Source organism: Cydia fagiglandana, chromosome 25 (genome assembly GCF_963556715.1).
Source record: "Cydia fagiglandana chromosome 25, ilCydFagi1.1, whole genome shotgun sequence".
Lineage (NCBI taxonomy): Eukaryota > Metazoa > Arthropoda > Insecta > Lepidoptera > Tortricidae > Cydia > Cydia fagiglandana.
In genome coordinates, this window is record NC_085956.1 from 10,607,712 (window position 1) to 10,620,996 (window position 13,285).

The 13,285-nt window shown below is 37.8% G+C and overlaps 2 protein-coding genes across 3 annotated transcripts; both read left to right on the forward strand.

Moving 5' to 3' along the window:
- Positions 1–3,240: 3,240 nt before the first annotated feature.
- LOC134677207 (uncharacterized) lies at positions 3,241–5,452 on the forward strand. 2 transcript variants are annotated; one of them, XM_063535657.1, is made up of 6 exons: positions 3,241–3,368; positions 3,443–3,569; positions 3,742–3,809; positions 4,095–4,194; positions 4,367–4,488; positions 4,714–5,452. In XM_063535657.1, exons 1-6 carry the CDS (start codon positions 3,299–3,301, stop codon positions 4,962–4,964), a joined length of 738 nt encoding a protein of 245 aa, XP_063391727.1. In that variant the 5' UTR covers positions 3,241–3,298; the 3' UTR covers positions 4,965–5,452. The 2 variants fall into 2 exon arrangements, with proteins under 2 accessions (XP_063391727.1, XP_063391726.1); XM_063535656.1 differs by having other exon boundaries at positions 3,261–3,368; positions 4,367–4,494.
- A 173-nt stretch (positions 5,453–5,625) lies between these two features.
- On the forward strand, positions 5,626–11,304 carry LOC134676727 (uncharacterized). Its single transcript, XM_063535113.1, has 6 exons — positions 5,626–5,944; positions 6,623–6,740; positions 7,222–7,359; positions 7,985–8,905; positions 9,421–9,566; positions 11,146–11,304. The coding sequence occupies exons 1-6, from the start codon at positions 5,803–5,805 to the stop codon at positions 11,178–11,180; spliced, it is 1,500 nt and encodes a 499-aa protein (XP_063391183.1). The 5' UTR covers positions 5,626–5,802; the 3' UTR covers positions 11,181–11,304.
- The last annotated feature ends 1,981 nt before the right edge of the window (positions 11,305–13,285 follow it).

A 13,285-nucleotide genomic window follows, 5' to 3' on the forward strand; every position in this document is an offset into this window, starting at 1 on the left:
GGGATATCGTCCCATAGAAAATTTTAATTTCACGCCTTTTTTTACTGACAAGATTTGCTTGACCACCTATAGCTACTTTACATATAAAACGCTCACGCCCCGCTCGCGCGCCACCCGTAAAACGCGCCTGTGTGACGAAGACTTAATTATAGTTCGTCAAACATATGTATCTCTGGTCAAACCAATTTGACAGTCAGTAAGCCCCCATTCGCATGACAGCTTTTTCAACGCGCGTTAAAAAAGCGCTTGAATCTGGTCGCACTCTAAATTCGACTTAACGACCAAAGCTTAAAGTCTAAAATCCAACAACACTGAATAAAAGCGTCACCGTTGTCGTGTGAATACATAAATGGTTATCCATTTGTGTCATTCAAACGCTTTTTTTAACGCGCGTTGAAAAAGCTGTCGTGCGAACGGGGCCTAAGAACCAGGAAAACTAGAGTCTGGCTAGCCAAAAATTGTTGACTGATATTTCGTTGTTGTATCACCAATTGTCTATGATTTAAAAAAAAGCTAAAAGTCAGTTGTCAATTTATGTCATTCATTCAAATTGTTTGCTGGATTTAAGGGGTTTATTTTAAATAATATTAATAATTTCTATACTGAATGAGGTTCGCAAACTATTATTTAAACACGTAAATAATTACGACAATGTGCGAACTCGACGTGTAGCGTTGTATAACGAAAAACTGCAATCTTTACAACTCCTAACCAAATGTAAACAAATTAAGAGGTTGGTGCTCTATAAATATTTTGATACTTTAAATACTAGTTCTAACATTTGCCTATTACTTTGATTAAGTACGTGAACTTATTAATGCCTGAATCTCAGAAACAGGACAAGTGTATAAAGAAACGGATAAACTAAAAGTTCTGAAATATATCTATAAAATCTAAATATTGGAACGTAAACATATGTGTTTGTCATTGACTGTACTTTAAATAGTGGTAGAAATTATGTGAGCTGACTTTGAGAGCACGTAAACGTTTATTTAACTTATTTCCTTAGGTACCTTACTTGTCAAAAATATTGTCTAGTATCAAACCTATAATTCCTACTACACAAAGTGTGACCAGCCCGAGATTTTTTGAATTTCCCGCCAATAACTTAGGTAAAATTTCAGTAGCCAGACTCTATACTCATTTAAAGTAGCTAACACACTATCGCACCGCACCGCGACCCTGGTGCGTCGCACTCATGAATGAGAGCGAGAAACAGATATCTTTTTCTCGCCCTCACTTACCGGTGCGAAGGGTCGCGGTGCGTGCAAATTGCAGGCACCTTTCTCTGTCATTCTATTCTAATTATAGCTGGTTTTGCAAATCTTATCAATAAAAAAAGGCGCGAAATTAAAATTTTCTATGGGAAGAGATCCCTACGCGCCTAAATTTTTCAAATTTGCCGCCTTTTTCTACTGACCAGATCTGCTTGACCAAGTATACATTTCATGGATCGAACAATTGTTTCCGTCTGGAAAGCCCCCTCCACACTCGTGCGCGAATTGCGGCGCGAAGCCGCGAACGCAAGTGTGGCGTCGATGTTCGCAGACAGCGAAATCGACTCCACACTCGCGTTCGCGGCTTCGCCCGCGATTCACGCGCATAGTCTGGAGCGGGCTGAAGAAAAATATATCTCTTTCTCGCTCTTACTTATGGGCGCGACGCACCAAGATCGCGGTGCGGTGCGATAATATGTTAGCTACTTAACCTTACCATTATCTGCTTATTTTTTGCGCATGGCAACATTACTGAATCGTAAACTTAAAAATCGTCGCCCCATCCCTAGAATATCACTCTATGTGTCAAATATTTATAGTCTGTGGTGTGGAGCGAAAAGTGGACGCCAATTATTGGGCTGTACATTCTTGGGTTGAGCAATCCCGGGTCGAACATTATCGGTACGGGCCAATAATATGCGACCAATATTCGGCGTCCACTAAATGGATTCGTATTATTGGGTCGTGTATTATTGGGTTGAGCGTTATCAGGGTGTACAAGCTCGGTCCGTGCCAATAATACGAAGCCACTCTTTGAACAGGGCAGTAGTGTACAACCCAATAATACGCATCCAAAAAAGTGGACGCCTATTATTGGGCTGTACATTATTTGGTCGTGTATTAACCGGACTCGATTCAGTATTGGGCTTGACTTGACGTTTGGAATGCAACATAGATAATGAAACATAGATACAATTCAGCACTATTTGAGGTATAACTAAAATCTTTGAAATATTGTTATACACAAGTAAACTTCTAAAATTTAATAGTAAAAAAATAATTATTATAAATTAGGGTATGGTGTGTTGTAACTGGAATATGTAAGAAATCCCATAAGAAAAAAAATATAGTACTAAATTGGACTTGGGAAGCATATTACGGATATTAAAAAATATTGAAATTTCTAAATGGACCCATATTAGGTTCTTCTACAGAGGTGATATGGATTTTTTCACTAGAAAACTTGGATGTAAAGACCTATTAAATCATCTTAGAGTCAGACCGAGATAAGTCTGCAAAGATTTTGGTAGCACACGTCAAATTTGTATGAAATTATGACGCCACACTACGTTCGCCTGGCAAATGAAAGCACTGACTTCTGCATTAACTCGATTGATTTATGAATTGTAACCTATTCTTAGAATGGATCAATGATGTTTGAAACAATGGGTACCAGTATCGAATCAAGTACTCGCTAATGACTTGTATAATGGTCATTCAAATTGCCTCATTTGTTTCTGAACTCTACATCTAGGTACTACACAGTAAAATCGAAATAACATTTGAAATAGCAATTTTTATAGATTTGTACTTACCTAATAATAGCTTTTTTTGTCTACGCTGTGTGTTGGAAATAAATATATTTCGTTTATAAGACATCTTGCTGTAGGTACACCTTTAAAACGTGTTTGGCTCTCCTTTTATTTTAATAAACGACTATAATAACATTCAAATCAAACAATCAAATCCCTACATATTTTGGAGAATATAACATGAATTGGCAAAAACAACGATCGACTGTCTTAAGGATTTTTGATGTGAATTGACGATGCGCAAGAGTTTGTGGAATTTTTTCGCGGAAATTATCCGTTTTCTCATAACAGCAAACAAATTCGTTCAGCCAAGTAACGATCGTGGGATTTCCGTTTGTTTTATAAATATTGATTCGAGGAAAGAGTATTAATACTCTGCGAAAAATTAAATAAGATCAGAAACGCCTGGTGCATTCATCGATAACGGCAAAGAAAGGGGTTATAATTTTTTTTTTGTTTTAACTGCCTCATTTTGTTGCAGCAGCTAAAATGCATTTTAGCGGTCTGTTAATGATGGCTTATATGGTGTTACCTTCCGTTTTTGCTGAGGATCTCAGTTGTAAGTGTATAATTTTTAAATTATTGCCTTCCCTGGATAAAATACTCTAATATATCTTATTATTCATATTTTAGATCAAGCTTGTGTAGATAAGTACTCAAGAAAAGGATATCAACCTTGGCAGGAGTGGTCGGATCATTACACTTGCCACCGGTATAGATGTGAAATCAGAGACGGAAAATACTTCATAGCTGCGGTTGGGTAAGACAAGCGAAGCGACCGCAATATCATTGTAGGTACTGCGCGGCGCTTATGTTTAATCAATCAATCAATTCATCTTTATTACAGATAACAAATGATCAGTGTTTAGAAATAATGCAATAACTTATAGTTTATCCATAATAAGGTGTAATTGGCATCATTATATTTTTAGCTGTCGAAAACCGAAAATCCCTGAAAATGCTTTGGAATGCCACGAATATATTGAAGATGAGAACGTGGGTGAGTGAACTGTATCATACAAAAAAATATTTATTCAAGCTCTTGGAAACCAAAGGAAAAAAACTTCTTGAGTTTAGTATCTTCAATACATCATATTTGAACAACCCTACAATAGAGTCAGACCAAGAAAAGTCTGCAGCGGATTTGATAGCCGACTCAGTAAAAGTGTTATTTTAAATGTCAAACTTCTATGAAATTATAACTTATTAATAGCATTTGCACTGCGTGCGCTATCAAATCCGCTGCAGATTTTTCTTGGTCCGACTTTACACCCTTTTTTTGTAGAATTCCCAACCTGCTGCGCTCGTTTGAGATGCGTTGTCGAAGTGAATGGGGATAGAATCGTCCAAACTAGAGGACAACCTGGAGAGCTGTTCCCTGATAAGTAAGAATGCATTTTTTGTTTTATGCAGCAACTGGCTGGCATTAAGAATCTAAAGAATTTGACCTAAGGTTATATAAAGCAACGAGCCTATTGAAGCTATTAGCTACCAAATATTTTTGCAATTGACTATCAAAGTTTCTTATAAACCGAAAACCCGTTCGTTTTATCCCAGGCCTTGGAAGGGTCAGCAGAATGAGCCAAACCCTGGCGTTGTCGGGATGGGAGGCATCCCGCAGCCTAACGTCGTCTCCGACCAACAAGGTCAGCCGGCCCCTGGAATGTTCAACAGCAGAGGCGCGGGTAAGACTAAATGGTCTTCGGTAATCCTTGGAAACAAATTCTCTTAAACATATTTTATCCAACTTAAAAATTTACATGTATGTTAAATATTTTAATTTGTAGCAAACATTTATCATTAGTTTAATCGAACATCAATAAAATTCATTATTATTGGTATAATCTTTTATGCATTTTGTCCAATTTACTGTACAGTTCATTAATAGGAGCTATTGCCAACAGCGGAGGGAACTGATATTAATGGAAGGCGCTATGTAGACCCATTCCCGACTCAGCAAATGCAAGAATCACCTCGTAGAAAAAGATCTCCGGCTCATATGATCTCTAAGAGAAACCAAGAAGCTGATGTATACCCTAACCATCCCATTCATCGAGCTAAAGTACACGGCTACATCCCGGAAAAATACACGTCCTACTTCGCAACTGGCTCCAAAAAACACGGCCATCCCAAATTACTTTTCAATTATTCTTAGTTTAAAAAATAATCATGCCTATCAACAATTTTATCTTATTAAATTCCTCACACTTCACGTTGAAAAATCAGTTGCAATAGCTTTAGGTACTAGTAATAAGATAAAATACTTTTATTTGTTTTGCTTGATCTTGAGTAGTGTTCTCATGCTCCTTGTTGTTTCAAACTTTGTTTAATAAATTATACGTTATTTGAGAAAACAATGCAATTAGAATAATGTTTCCTTGTCCGCTGTCCCTTGTTGAATAATGTAATAGAGCTGAAATACTTTTATGTAGTTTTCGTATTTTTCTGGAAATAAATTATTTTGGATTATTCAAAATACCAAAATTTATTGTTTGAAACGGTATAAGAATAGATGATTTAGCACTAAAAATATAAGAGCACAATAATATTTAAAGCGTGTAAAGTTTTTTTTTGCTATGACTGCTATCCTTGTTATATAATAAAACAAACTGTAATTTTTATTATGAATAGATGTATTTATTTAATTTAATAAAATAATTTCTTTTACGGAACCCTTAATATTTCTTTACCATTTATTACGGGTCAAACTTATTCCAATGTTTTTAACAACATCTCGAACAAACTTGACAAACGTCAACTGTCAAATCAAAACGTCAAATCCTCCACAGCTCACTGAGGGAGATTTGTAGAACTTGTTATCGCAAACAATTATTTATTACCTTATCAAATCAAATAGTTATGATGATTAATCACATAAAAACCCCAAATGCGAACCTTATTTGTACAATATGAATTCGAAATAGCGCTAGCTGAGCAGCGGAAACTGACATTGGTTTCCTGGTATTGTTTTTTTTAATTGTGCGGTCCAAACAATGGTGGAACCGGAGAAGCCGTTTGCTTGCGTGATGCAGGGCTGCGGTATGACGTTCACTAACGAGGATCATCTGCACGTGCACACTAAAAAGCACGATATGGTTCTTCAACTGGGTATGGAGCAGAAAGCAGCGTTTGTAGGTATGTTTTTTTTTTATTTGATTGGCAAATTTTGGCTTACAACCTTAAACATACTGCCTTTAAAATTGTCCACACAGAGCAAGCATACTTAGTTTATGCGCGCGAATCAATTTCCTCGCGGGCAAAACGGCCAGTGTAGACATGCCTCTGCCTCGGCTGAGGCGGCAAGCGCGACGCGAGGCCAATAATCACCATAATCTGTCAGTTTTATTATAAAATTAGATTATTGACTAGTACAGGGGCTCCCAATGTTTTTCAGTCCGAGGTGCACTTGCAAGTTTAAAATTTAATCTCGGCACCCTAACCAGCCCTAACTAGGCTATTTCAAATAGATACATAACTTGGTGAGTATAGGATTGGCTCAGGGTGCCCCTTTTTACTGACTACACTTAACGTCTGTGAGAACCCTGGGACTAGTAAATTAGATAATAAAATCTGTCATTAAAAAGATTTTTTACCATTAAAACACCCTTTTGAGGGTTTTAATTTAAAATGTAAGCTTTGTATGTACTACCTTTTAATAACAAAACTTCCGTGAGACACAGATATGATGCAAGCTCCTGATGACACTCCTCGGTACGGAGTGAAACATGTCGAGCGTTTTTCAACTTAAAATATGTGAGTGAGCCATTCTAAATATATTTAATGTCTGTACTACCTTATACTAACTTGTTGCAGCGGACCAGACACCCACACCAACCCGCTTCATCCGCAATTGCGAGGAGGTGGGGCTCTTCCAGGACCTGCAGAATGTCAACCCGTTTGATGAAGGCTTCAAGCAGGCCATGGAGACTAAGTAAGTCAACCTCTAGCTGCCCAGATATCAAAACTTGCCAATAAAAATGCAATTACGATTTGTCAAAATTAAGATTTAAATTAGAATGGAACTGGAGACCTTTTTGTAGGCCTCTGGGTTAACCTGCTCCGTGCGTGGTTACGCCAGCTAGAGGACGCCCTTAGTACACATTTATATGGTACGTATGGTAAGGTATGTTGTCTGGTTATAGAGTTAGACCATAAAAGTCTGCAGCGATTTTGATAGCCCACATAGTGCAAGTGTTATTTTTATACATAACACACACACACACAGTATAACACAGTGTTTTTTTTTCTATGTATGTCTATTGTCTGTGTGTTTACGAATAAAAACCTATTCTATTCTATTCTATATGTCACAGCAATCACAGTTGCACTGCATGGGCTATCAAAAAATATCAAAATTGCTACAGTCTTTTCTTGGTCTAACTCTATCAATGTTGTAATAATTATGTTTCCAGAGCTGGCAGGTTATCCCTGGAAGGCTCAGAGGTGGACACCCTCCACACCCCGCACACCCTGCACACCCCCCAAATGTTTCCCCTGGACGGAGACGCTCTTTACACCACCAACAACCAGAGGAATATCACTATAAGCAGGTATTTTTAGAGTTCTGTACCCAAAGGGTAAAACGGGACCCTATTACTAAGACTCCTCTGTCCGTCCGTCTGTCACCAGGCTGTATCTCACGAACTGTGATAGCTAGACAGTTGAAATTTTCACATATGATGTATTTCTGTTGCCGCTATAATAACAAATATTAAAAGGAACGGAACCCTCGGTGGGCGAGTCCGACTCGCACTTGTCCGGTTTTTTCCCATAATTATCAATTTTCTTTATTCATGTACCGTAACCCGGGTTATTTTGGCCCAATGAAGGGTAACTTTCGCCCACATTAAAACCACATATAGACGAGTCCACTATTATAATACAACCAACTAGATGACAGTAAGCCGGTATTTCAGTGAATTAATATAAACAGCAATAAATTAATCCCAACGGCCAAAGTTACTCTCCAGGACAATTGTAGCCCAACTTTACGGCAGGCCTAGAAACAAGTACTTTTGAACGCACATCTATCAGTATCACACTCTAGTAACCCATTTTGATAGAGGCTCTGATGCCTTATGCAGCCTGATACCAGTCTGTTAGGATTTGGCTTCACTTTTCCTGTTCGCTATAAAAACTTGTATCAAAACTTTAACAAAACCTTGCCTTTCACAGATCATCCAGTGACGAATCAGGCGCCGTTAAAGAATACGAAACAACAACAATTTCCAAACTCACCAATGAGGTGACCACAATCAGTAGGATCGTCGGAAAGCAGGATATAGTCGATAAGGTAACTACCACCGACGACGTTGCTATAGTTAGACACGAAGATGTGAATAAAGAAATCAATGAAACAGTCTCATACACTAATAATGTCATCAAAATACACAGCAATGTAGAAATAAGAAAAGATGGCGTCATTGAATCCAAAAATATACCAAGAACTTTAATATACACAGATTCAGTCATAAAAGATGCACAGGTCACTAAAGATGTTTTGTTAACTGATAAACCTGAGAAAGCTCCGCCTATAATGAGTCAGAAATCGCTAGATTTCGTTGTTGATAGTTTAGAAGAACATAACGATAAAGAGGACAGACAAATTATCAAAATGCTTAAAAGGAATTATCAAAACGCTTTAAATAAAGATAAAAATGACTTGGATGATTTTGAAATTATAATTAGAAAGCCTGATGGTAGACAAGTTAGGATGAAGCCTGTTGAAGATGATAAGAGTAAAATACAGAATGAAACTAAGGAGAAACTAAAAAGAGTTTTATCTGATAAAGCAGAGAAGAAAACTAGTGAAACTAAAATAGATACACCTGTAGTGCAAAATATACTTCCAATATCTACACTACCTGGGACCCTAGTGCCAGTTACAATAGTAAACCCTAATACAATATTAATAACAAATAATTTACAAAAAATACCAATAGTACCTTTGAATATGAACAAAGTGAGTGGTAGTTTTAAGAAAACGGTGAAAAGAAGGAATAGTAAAGTGGAGAAGGATTGTGCGGTGGATGGAAAAGAGGAAGCGGAGAAGAAGAAGATGCTCGAGCCTAGGACAGCTGCTTCTAGAAGATACAGGTAAAGTAAATTAACCTCTTGTCTGTGTATGTTAAGGATGCTGACCGACTTTTAGTATTATTTTTGCATTTACATAAAGATTTTATTTTGCTACACAGCACAACCAAGGTTTGATTTTTGACCACGAAAGGTTTAAGGCCCACCTGCACCATTCCACTAACCCGGGGTTAACTGGTTAAACCTGGAGTTAATATAGTTACCAGTACAATTTGACACTAGGTTAACGGTTTAACCGATTAACCACGTGTTAGTGGGATGGTGCAAGTGGCCCTAAGTAACTTATTTATTTATTTATTTATTTAAACTTTATTGCACAGTAAAAATTGTACAAAAGGCGAACTTAATGCCAGAAGGAAGTAACTTATGCATTTGCTCTCTGAAAAGTTAGAACACTCGCACTTTGTAAAGTTAATCACGAAACTATCCGCCCATTGTATGGGAGCGGCATTTTGGCGGCAGATACGTATGACTATTAAAGTAATTTGTCCAGAAATGATGTTAATAATATGTTCCAGACAAAAACAGAAAGTGCTAATGAACTGGCAGGCAGAGGAGAACCGCCTCCTGAAAGAAACGAACCACAAGCTGGTCGCAGAGAACGCTGCCCTGAAACTGCTGATCACCGAGCATCTGAAGAAGTGCTCTAACCCCGGGGACCTGAGTAAGTGGCTATATGGGGCATTGTCTTTTTTTTAGGGTTCCGTACCCAAAGGGTAAAACGGGACCCTATTACTAAGACTTCGCTGTCCGTCCGTCCGTCCGTCCGTCCGTCTGTCTGTCTGCCACCAGGCTGTATCTCACGAACCGTGATAGCTAGACAGTTGAAATTTTCACAGATGATGTATTTCTGTTGCCGCTATAACAACAAATACTAAAAACAGAATAAAATAAAGATTTAAGTGGGGCTCCCATACAACAAACGTGATTTTTGACCAAAGTTGTCGGGCGTGGTCAGTACTTGGATGGGTGACCGTTTTCTTTTTGCATTTTTTCCATTTTTTTGCTTTATGGTACGGAACCCTTCGTGCGCGAGTCCGACTCGCACTTGCCCGGTTTTTTTAATTAATATTATAGGACATTCTTACACAGATTGACTAAGTCCCACAGTAAGCTCAAGAAGGCTTGTGTTGTGGGTACTCAGAGAACGATATATATACATAATACACAAATACTTAAATACATGGAAAACACCCATGACTCAGCAACAAATATCTGTATCATCATACAAATAAATGCCCTTACTGGGATTCGAACCCAGGACCATCGGCTTCGCAGGCAGGGTCACTACCCACTAGGCCAGACCGGTCGTCAAAATTATCTATGAAAAGGGACCTTTTGTCGATGGCGCTTACACCGCACTGCGTCGCGCGGCATTGTATTTATTATATCGGAGTATCGTTAATAATGGCGTAAGCGCCATCGACAATAAGGTCCCTTTTCATAGATAACGTCACATATAGCGTGAAATAATTATGTAAATTATAAAGTTAAAGTCAGATTTTCTTTTGTAACGATCAAAAAAGTTCGTGATTTTGCTAAACTGTGAAATGAACTGTCGCCTGCGGTATTTCCGGACCGAAACGACCATAAAACCTTCAAGAAAACCGGGCAAGTGCGAGTCGGACTCGCGCATGAAGGGTTCCGTACCATAATGCAAAAAAGGCAAAAAAACGGTCACCCATCCAAGTACTGACCCCGCCCGACGTTGCTTAACTTCGGTCAAAAATCACGTTTGTTGTATGGGGCCCCCACTTAAATCTTTATTTTATTCTGTTTTTAGTATTTGTTGTTATAGCGGCAACAGAAATACATCATCTGTGAAAATTTCAACTGTCTAGCTATCACGGTTCGTGAGATACAGCCTGGTGACAGACGGACGGACGGACGGACGGACAGCAGAGTCTTAGTAATAGGGTCCCGTTTTACCCTTTGGGTACGGAACCCTAAAGTAGAGTCTTAGTAATAGGGTCCCGTTTCACCCTTTGGGTACGGAACCCTAAAGTAGAGTCTTAGTAATAGGGTCCCGTTTCACCCTTTGGGTACGGAACCCTAAAGTAGAGTCTTAGTAATAGGGTCCCGTTTCACCCTTTGGGTACGGAACCCTAAAGTAGAGTCTTAGTAATAGGGTCCCGTTTTACCCTTTGGGTACGGAACCCTAAAAAGCGTTCTCCCATCTTAAACTCGGGCAGCGCACTTAAAATCCGTCTGGTATAAGTAATTAACATAGATCTTTTTTTCAGAATTATCACAAGCAGAGCATCACACGAATAGATGATAGAATCATCAGGAAATCATTATATAAGTTATGGTGAACATATTGTACAAGTAATGTTATTACAATGTGAACCTTGACTTATAGAAAATAAGGTTCATATTTATATCGTGTTTAAGACAGAGCTTAGTTTATTTATGCAGGAATACTCAAAACTTAGTGAAGTTTTTGAAATCATTTTCATTTGATACATTCCAAAATCCATTGTTAATTATTTCATAAAAATGCATAGAATTCAATTTGTTTTATTTTATACACTTTTTAAACAAAAGTAATTTTTTTAGGATAGAATTTTATTGTAAAATCTATTTCAAACTGTTCGTTTTTAAAGGTGACATGAAATCTACTGTTTAATTAATTTATTAATATTTTATGATCATGACAATTGACAATATTATGTATAATATATATTATGAATAATAATTTAACAGATGTTTTATTTATTATTCCTGCCCCTTTTTTGTAATGCCTTTATGAACAAGCATCCAAACCACAAAAAGAGCGCGGCGCGCTCATTCTTTCTTCCGTGATCCAAACGAATACTTGAAGAACCTTCAAACGTTTATCAACGAAGTAGACTGAAGTTACAGAATGAAGTGTAACTAAGTACAGATAAACCATTATCCTCCTGAGACCCAGAGGCAGTTATTTTGTTTTAGAATTTGGAACCCTTATAAGTATACTATAGTTACTGACTAAAAGTTAAAAATAGCTTGAGGAATAAGTCCAAAAAAATACACGAGGGGTTTTAGGATGATAATCTGCGCGCCCTCCCCAGAGCAACTACGCCCACATCTTAAGTAATCTTATAAAGTTAAAGTTTACTCACTAGAATGGCAAAAGTACCGACTTCGGTTTTGTGTGTGTTACGACTTTAGTAGTGAGGGTAGGCGGCAGTGGCGGATTTGCAGTCTTTGCCGCCCTAGGCCCCAAGCCTTGTAGCCGCCCCTTTCTCAGCATCAGCACCCATCATATTGACTACATTTAGATCAGGCAACGGAAAGATATATTATAGAGGGAAATGCTTGGGACACATTTTTTACTTAGTAACTTTTTTGGACTCGTTAGGAGGTGAACATATCAAAAGTTAGGGGGTTTGGTTTGAAGGTCACATTTTTCGGTTTTTCGCTTATTATATCTTAGAAACTATACGTCTTTGTGCCATGATCATAGGAACATAGGTTTTATGAAAAAAATAAGCAAATACTTATTCATTTTAAGTGACAGTTTTACCAATAACATTGACTTTCATGTACCTACGAAAACATTAAAAACTATTTTCTTGAATAACTGCTAAGCTATAAATCCTAAAATTATAAAAAAAATCTGAGATTCTTACAATGAGCTCTTTGATTTGATATGTAACACGATATAGTTTGGAAAACTTTATTTTTAAATTTTCTAATTTACCCCCCAAAATATGGAGGCCATATTTAAAATTCATTTTCATCACACTCGCTCAGTAAATGTGGAATTGCACGTAGGCGTAGCGGGAGTTATAGAAAATTCGTTTTCCCTAGGGAGTTATGAAGTTTCTAGTGCCATAATTAACAGTTTTTTGTCTTTAAACTTATTTTTTGTATCGCAAGTGTGAGGAAAAACATTGTGTGTATATCGGGGCGTAATAATATTGCAAACTCGAGCCTATAAATCGCTCCGGCAAGCCGTCGTGATTTAACTTACTCTCGTTTGCAATATTCAACTTACGCCCCATGTTGCACAATGTACTATTATTGTGTGCCAAATTTCAACTTAATTGGTCCGGCATTTTCGGAGACCTATCTCTTCCCCTGGCTCAAGGGCTACGGCCGGGGACTTTTGATATGTTCACCTCCTAGATAGTTCAAATAAAAATAGGTACAAAGTCAAAAATTGTGTTGCAAGCATTTCCCTCTATAGGTACTTTGTTGAGAATTTGTTGCCTGGACTAATTTTGAGTAATTTTTTGTTATCATCAGCGAATTTTTTGTCACAATTTGCCGCCCCTAATATCTTGCCGCCCTAGGCCCGGGCCTACTGTGCCTTATGGGAAATCCGCCACTGGTAGGCGGATGCTTAGAGGGCGCGCGCAGTTTTAAAATAGTTTCCAACTAATGATACAACCTGGA

What these genes read in the sequence shown, in the direction of transcription:
- LOC134677207 (XM_063535656.1), top strand. Translation starts at nt 3,299, where the DNA reads ATGCATTTTAGCGGTCTGTTAATGATGGCTTATATGGTGTTACCTTCC. An exon ending in TACTTCATAGCTGCGGTTGG is followed by an intron (nt 3,570 to 3,741) that starts GTAAGACAAGCG and finishes TTATATTTTTAG; the next exon opens with CTGTCGAAAACCGAAAATCC. An exon ending in TATTGAAGATGAGAACGTGG is followed by an intron (nt 3,810 to 4,094) that starts GTGAGTGAACTG and finishes CTTTTTTTGTAG; the next exon opens with AATTCCCAACCTGCTGCGCT.
- LOC134676727 (XM_063535113.1), top strand. Translation starts at nt 5,803, where the DNA reads ATGGTGGAACCGGAGAAGCCGTTTGCTTGCGTGATGCAGGGCTGCGGT. An exon ending in AAGCAGGCCATGGAGACTAA is followed by an intron (nt 6,741 to 7,221) that starts GTAAGTCAACCT and finishes TTATGTTTCCAG; the next exon opens with AGCTGGCAGGTTATCCCTGG. An exon ending in AGGAATATCACTATAAGCAG is followed by an intron (nt 7,360 to 7,984) that starts GTATTTTTAGAG and finishes TGCCTTTCACAG; the next exon opens with ATCATCCAGTGACGAATCAG.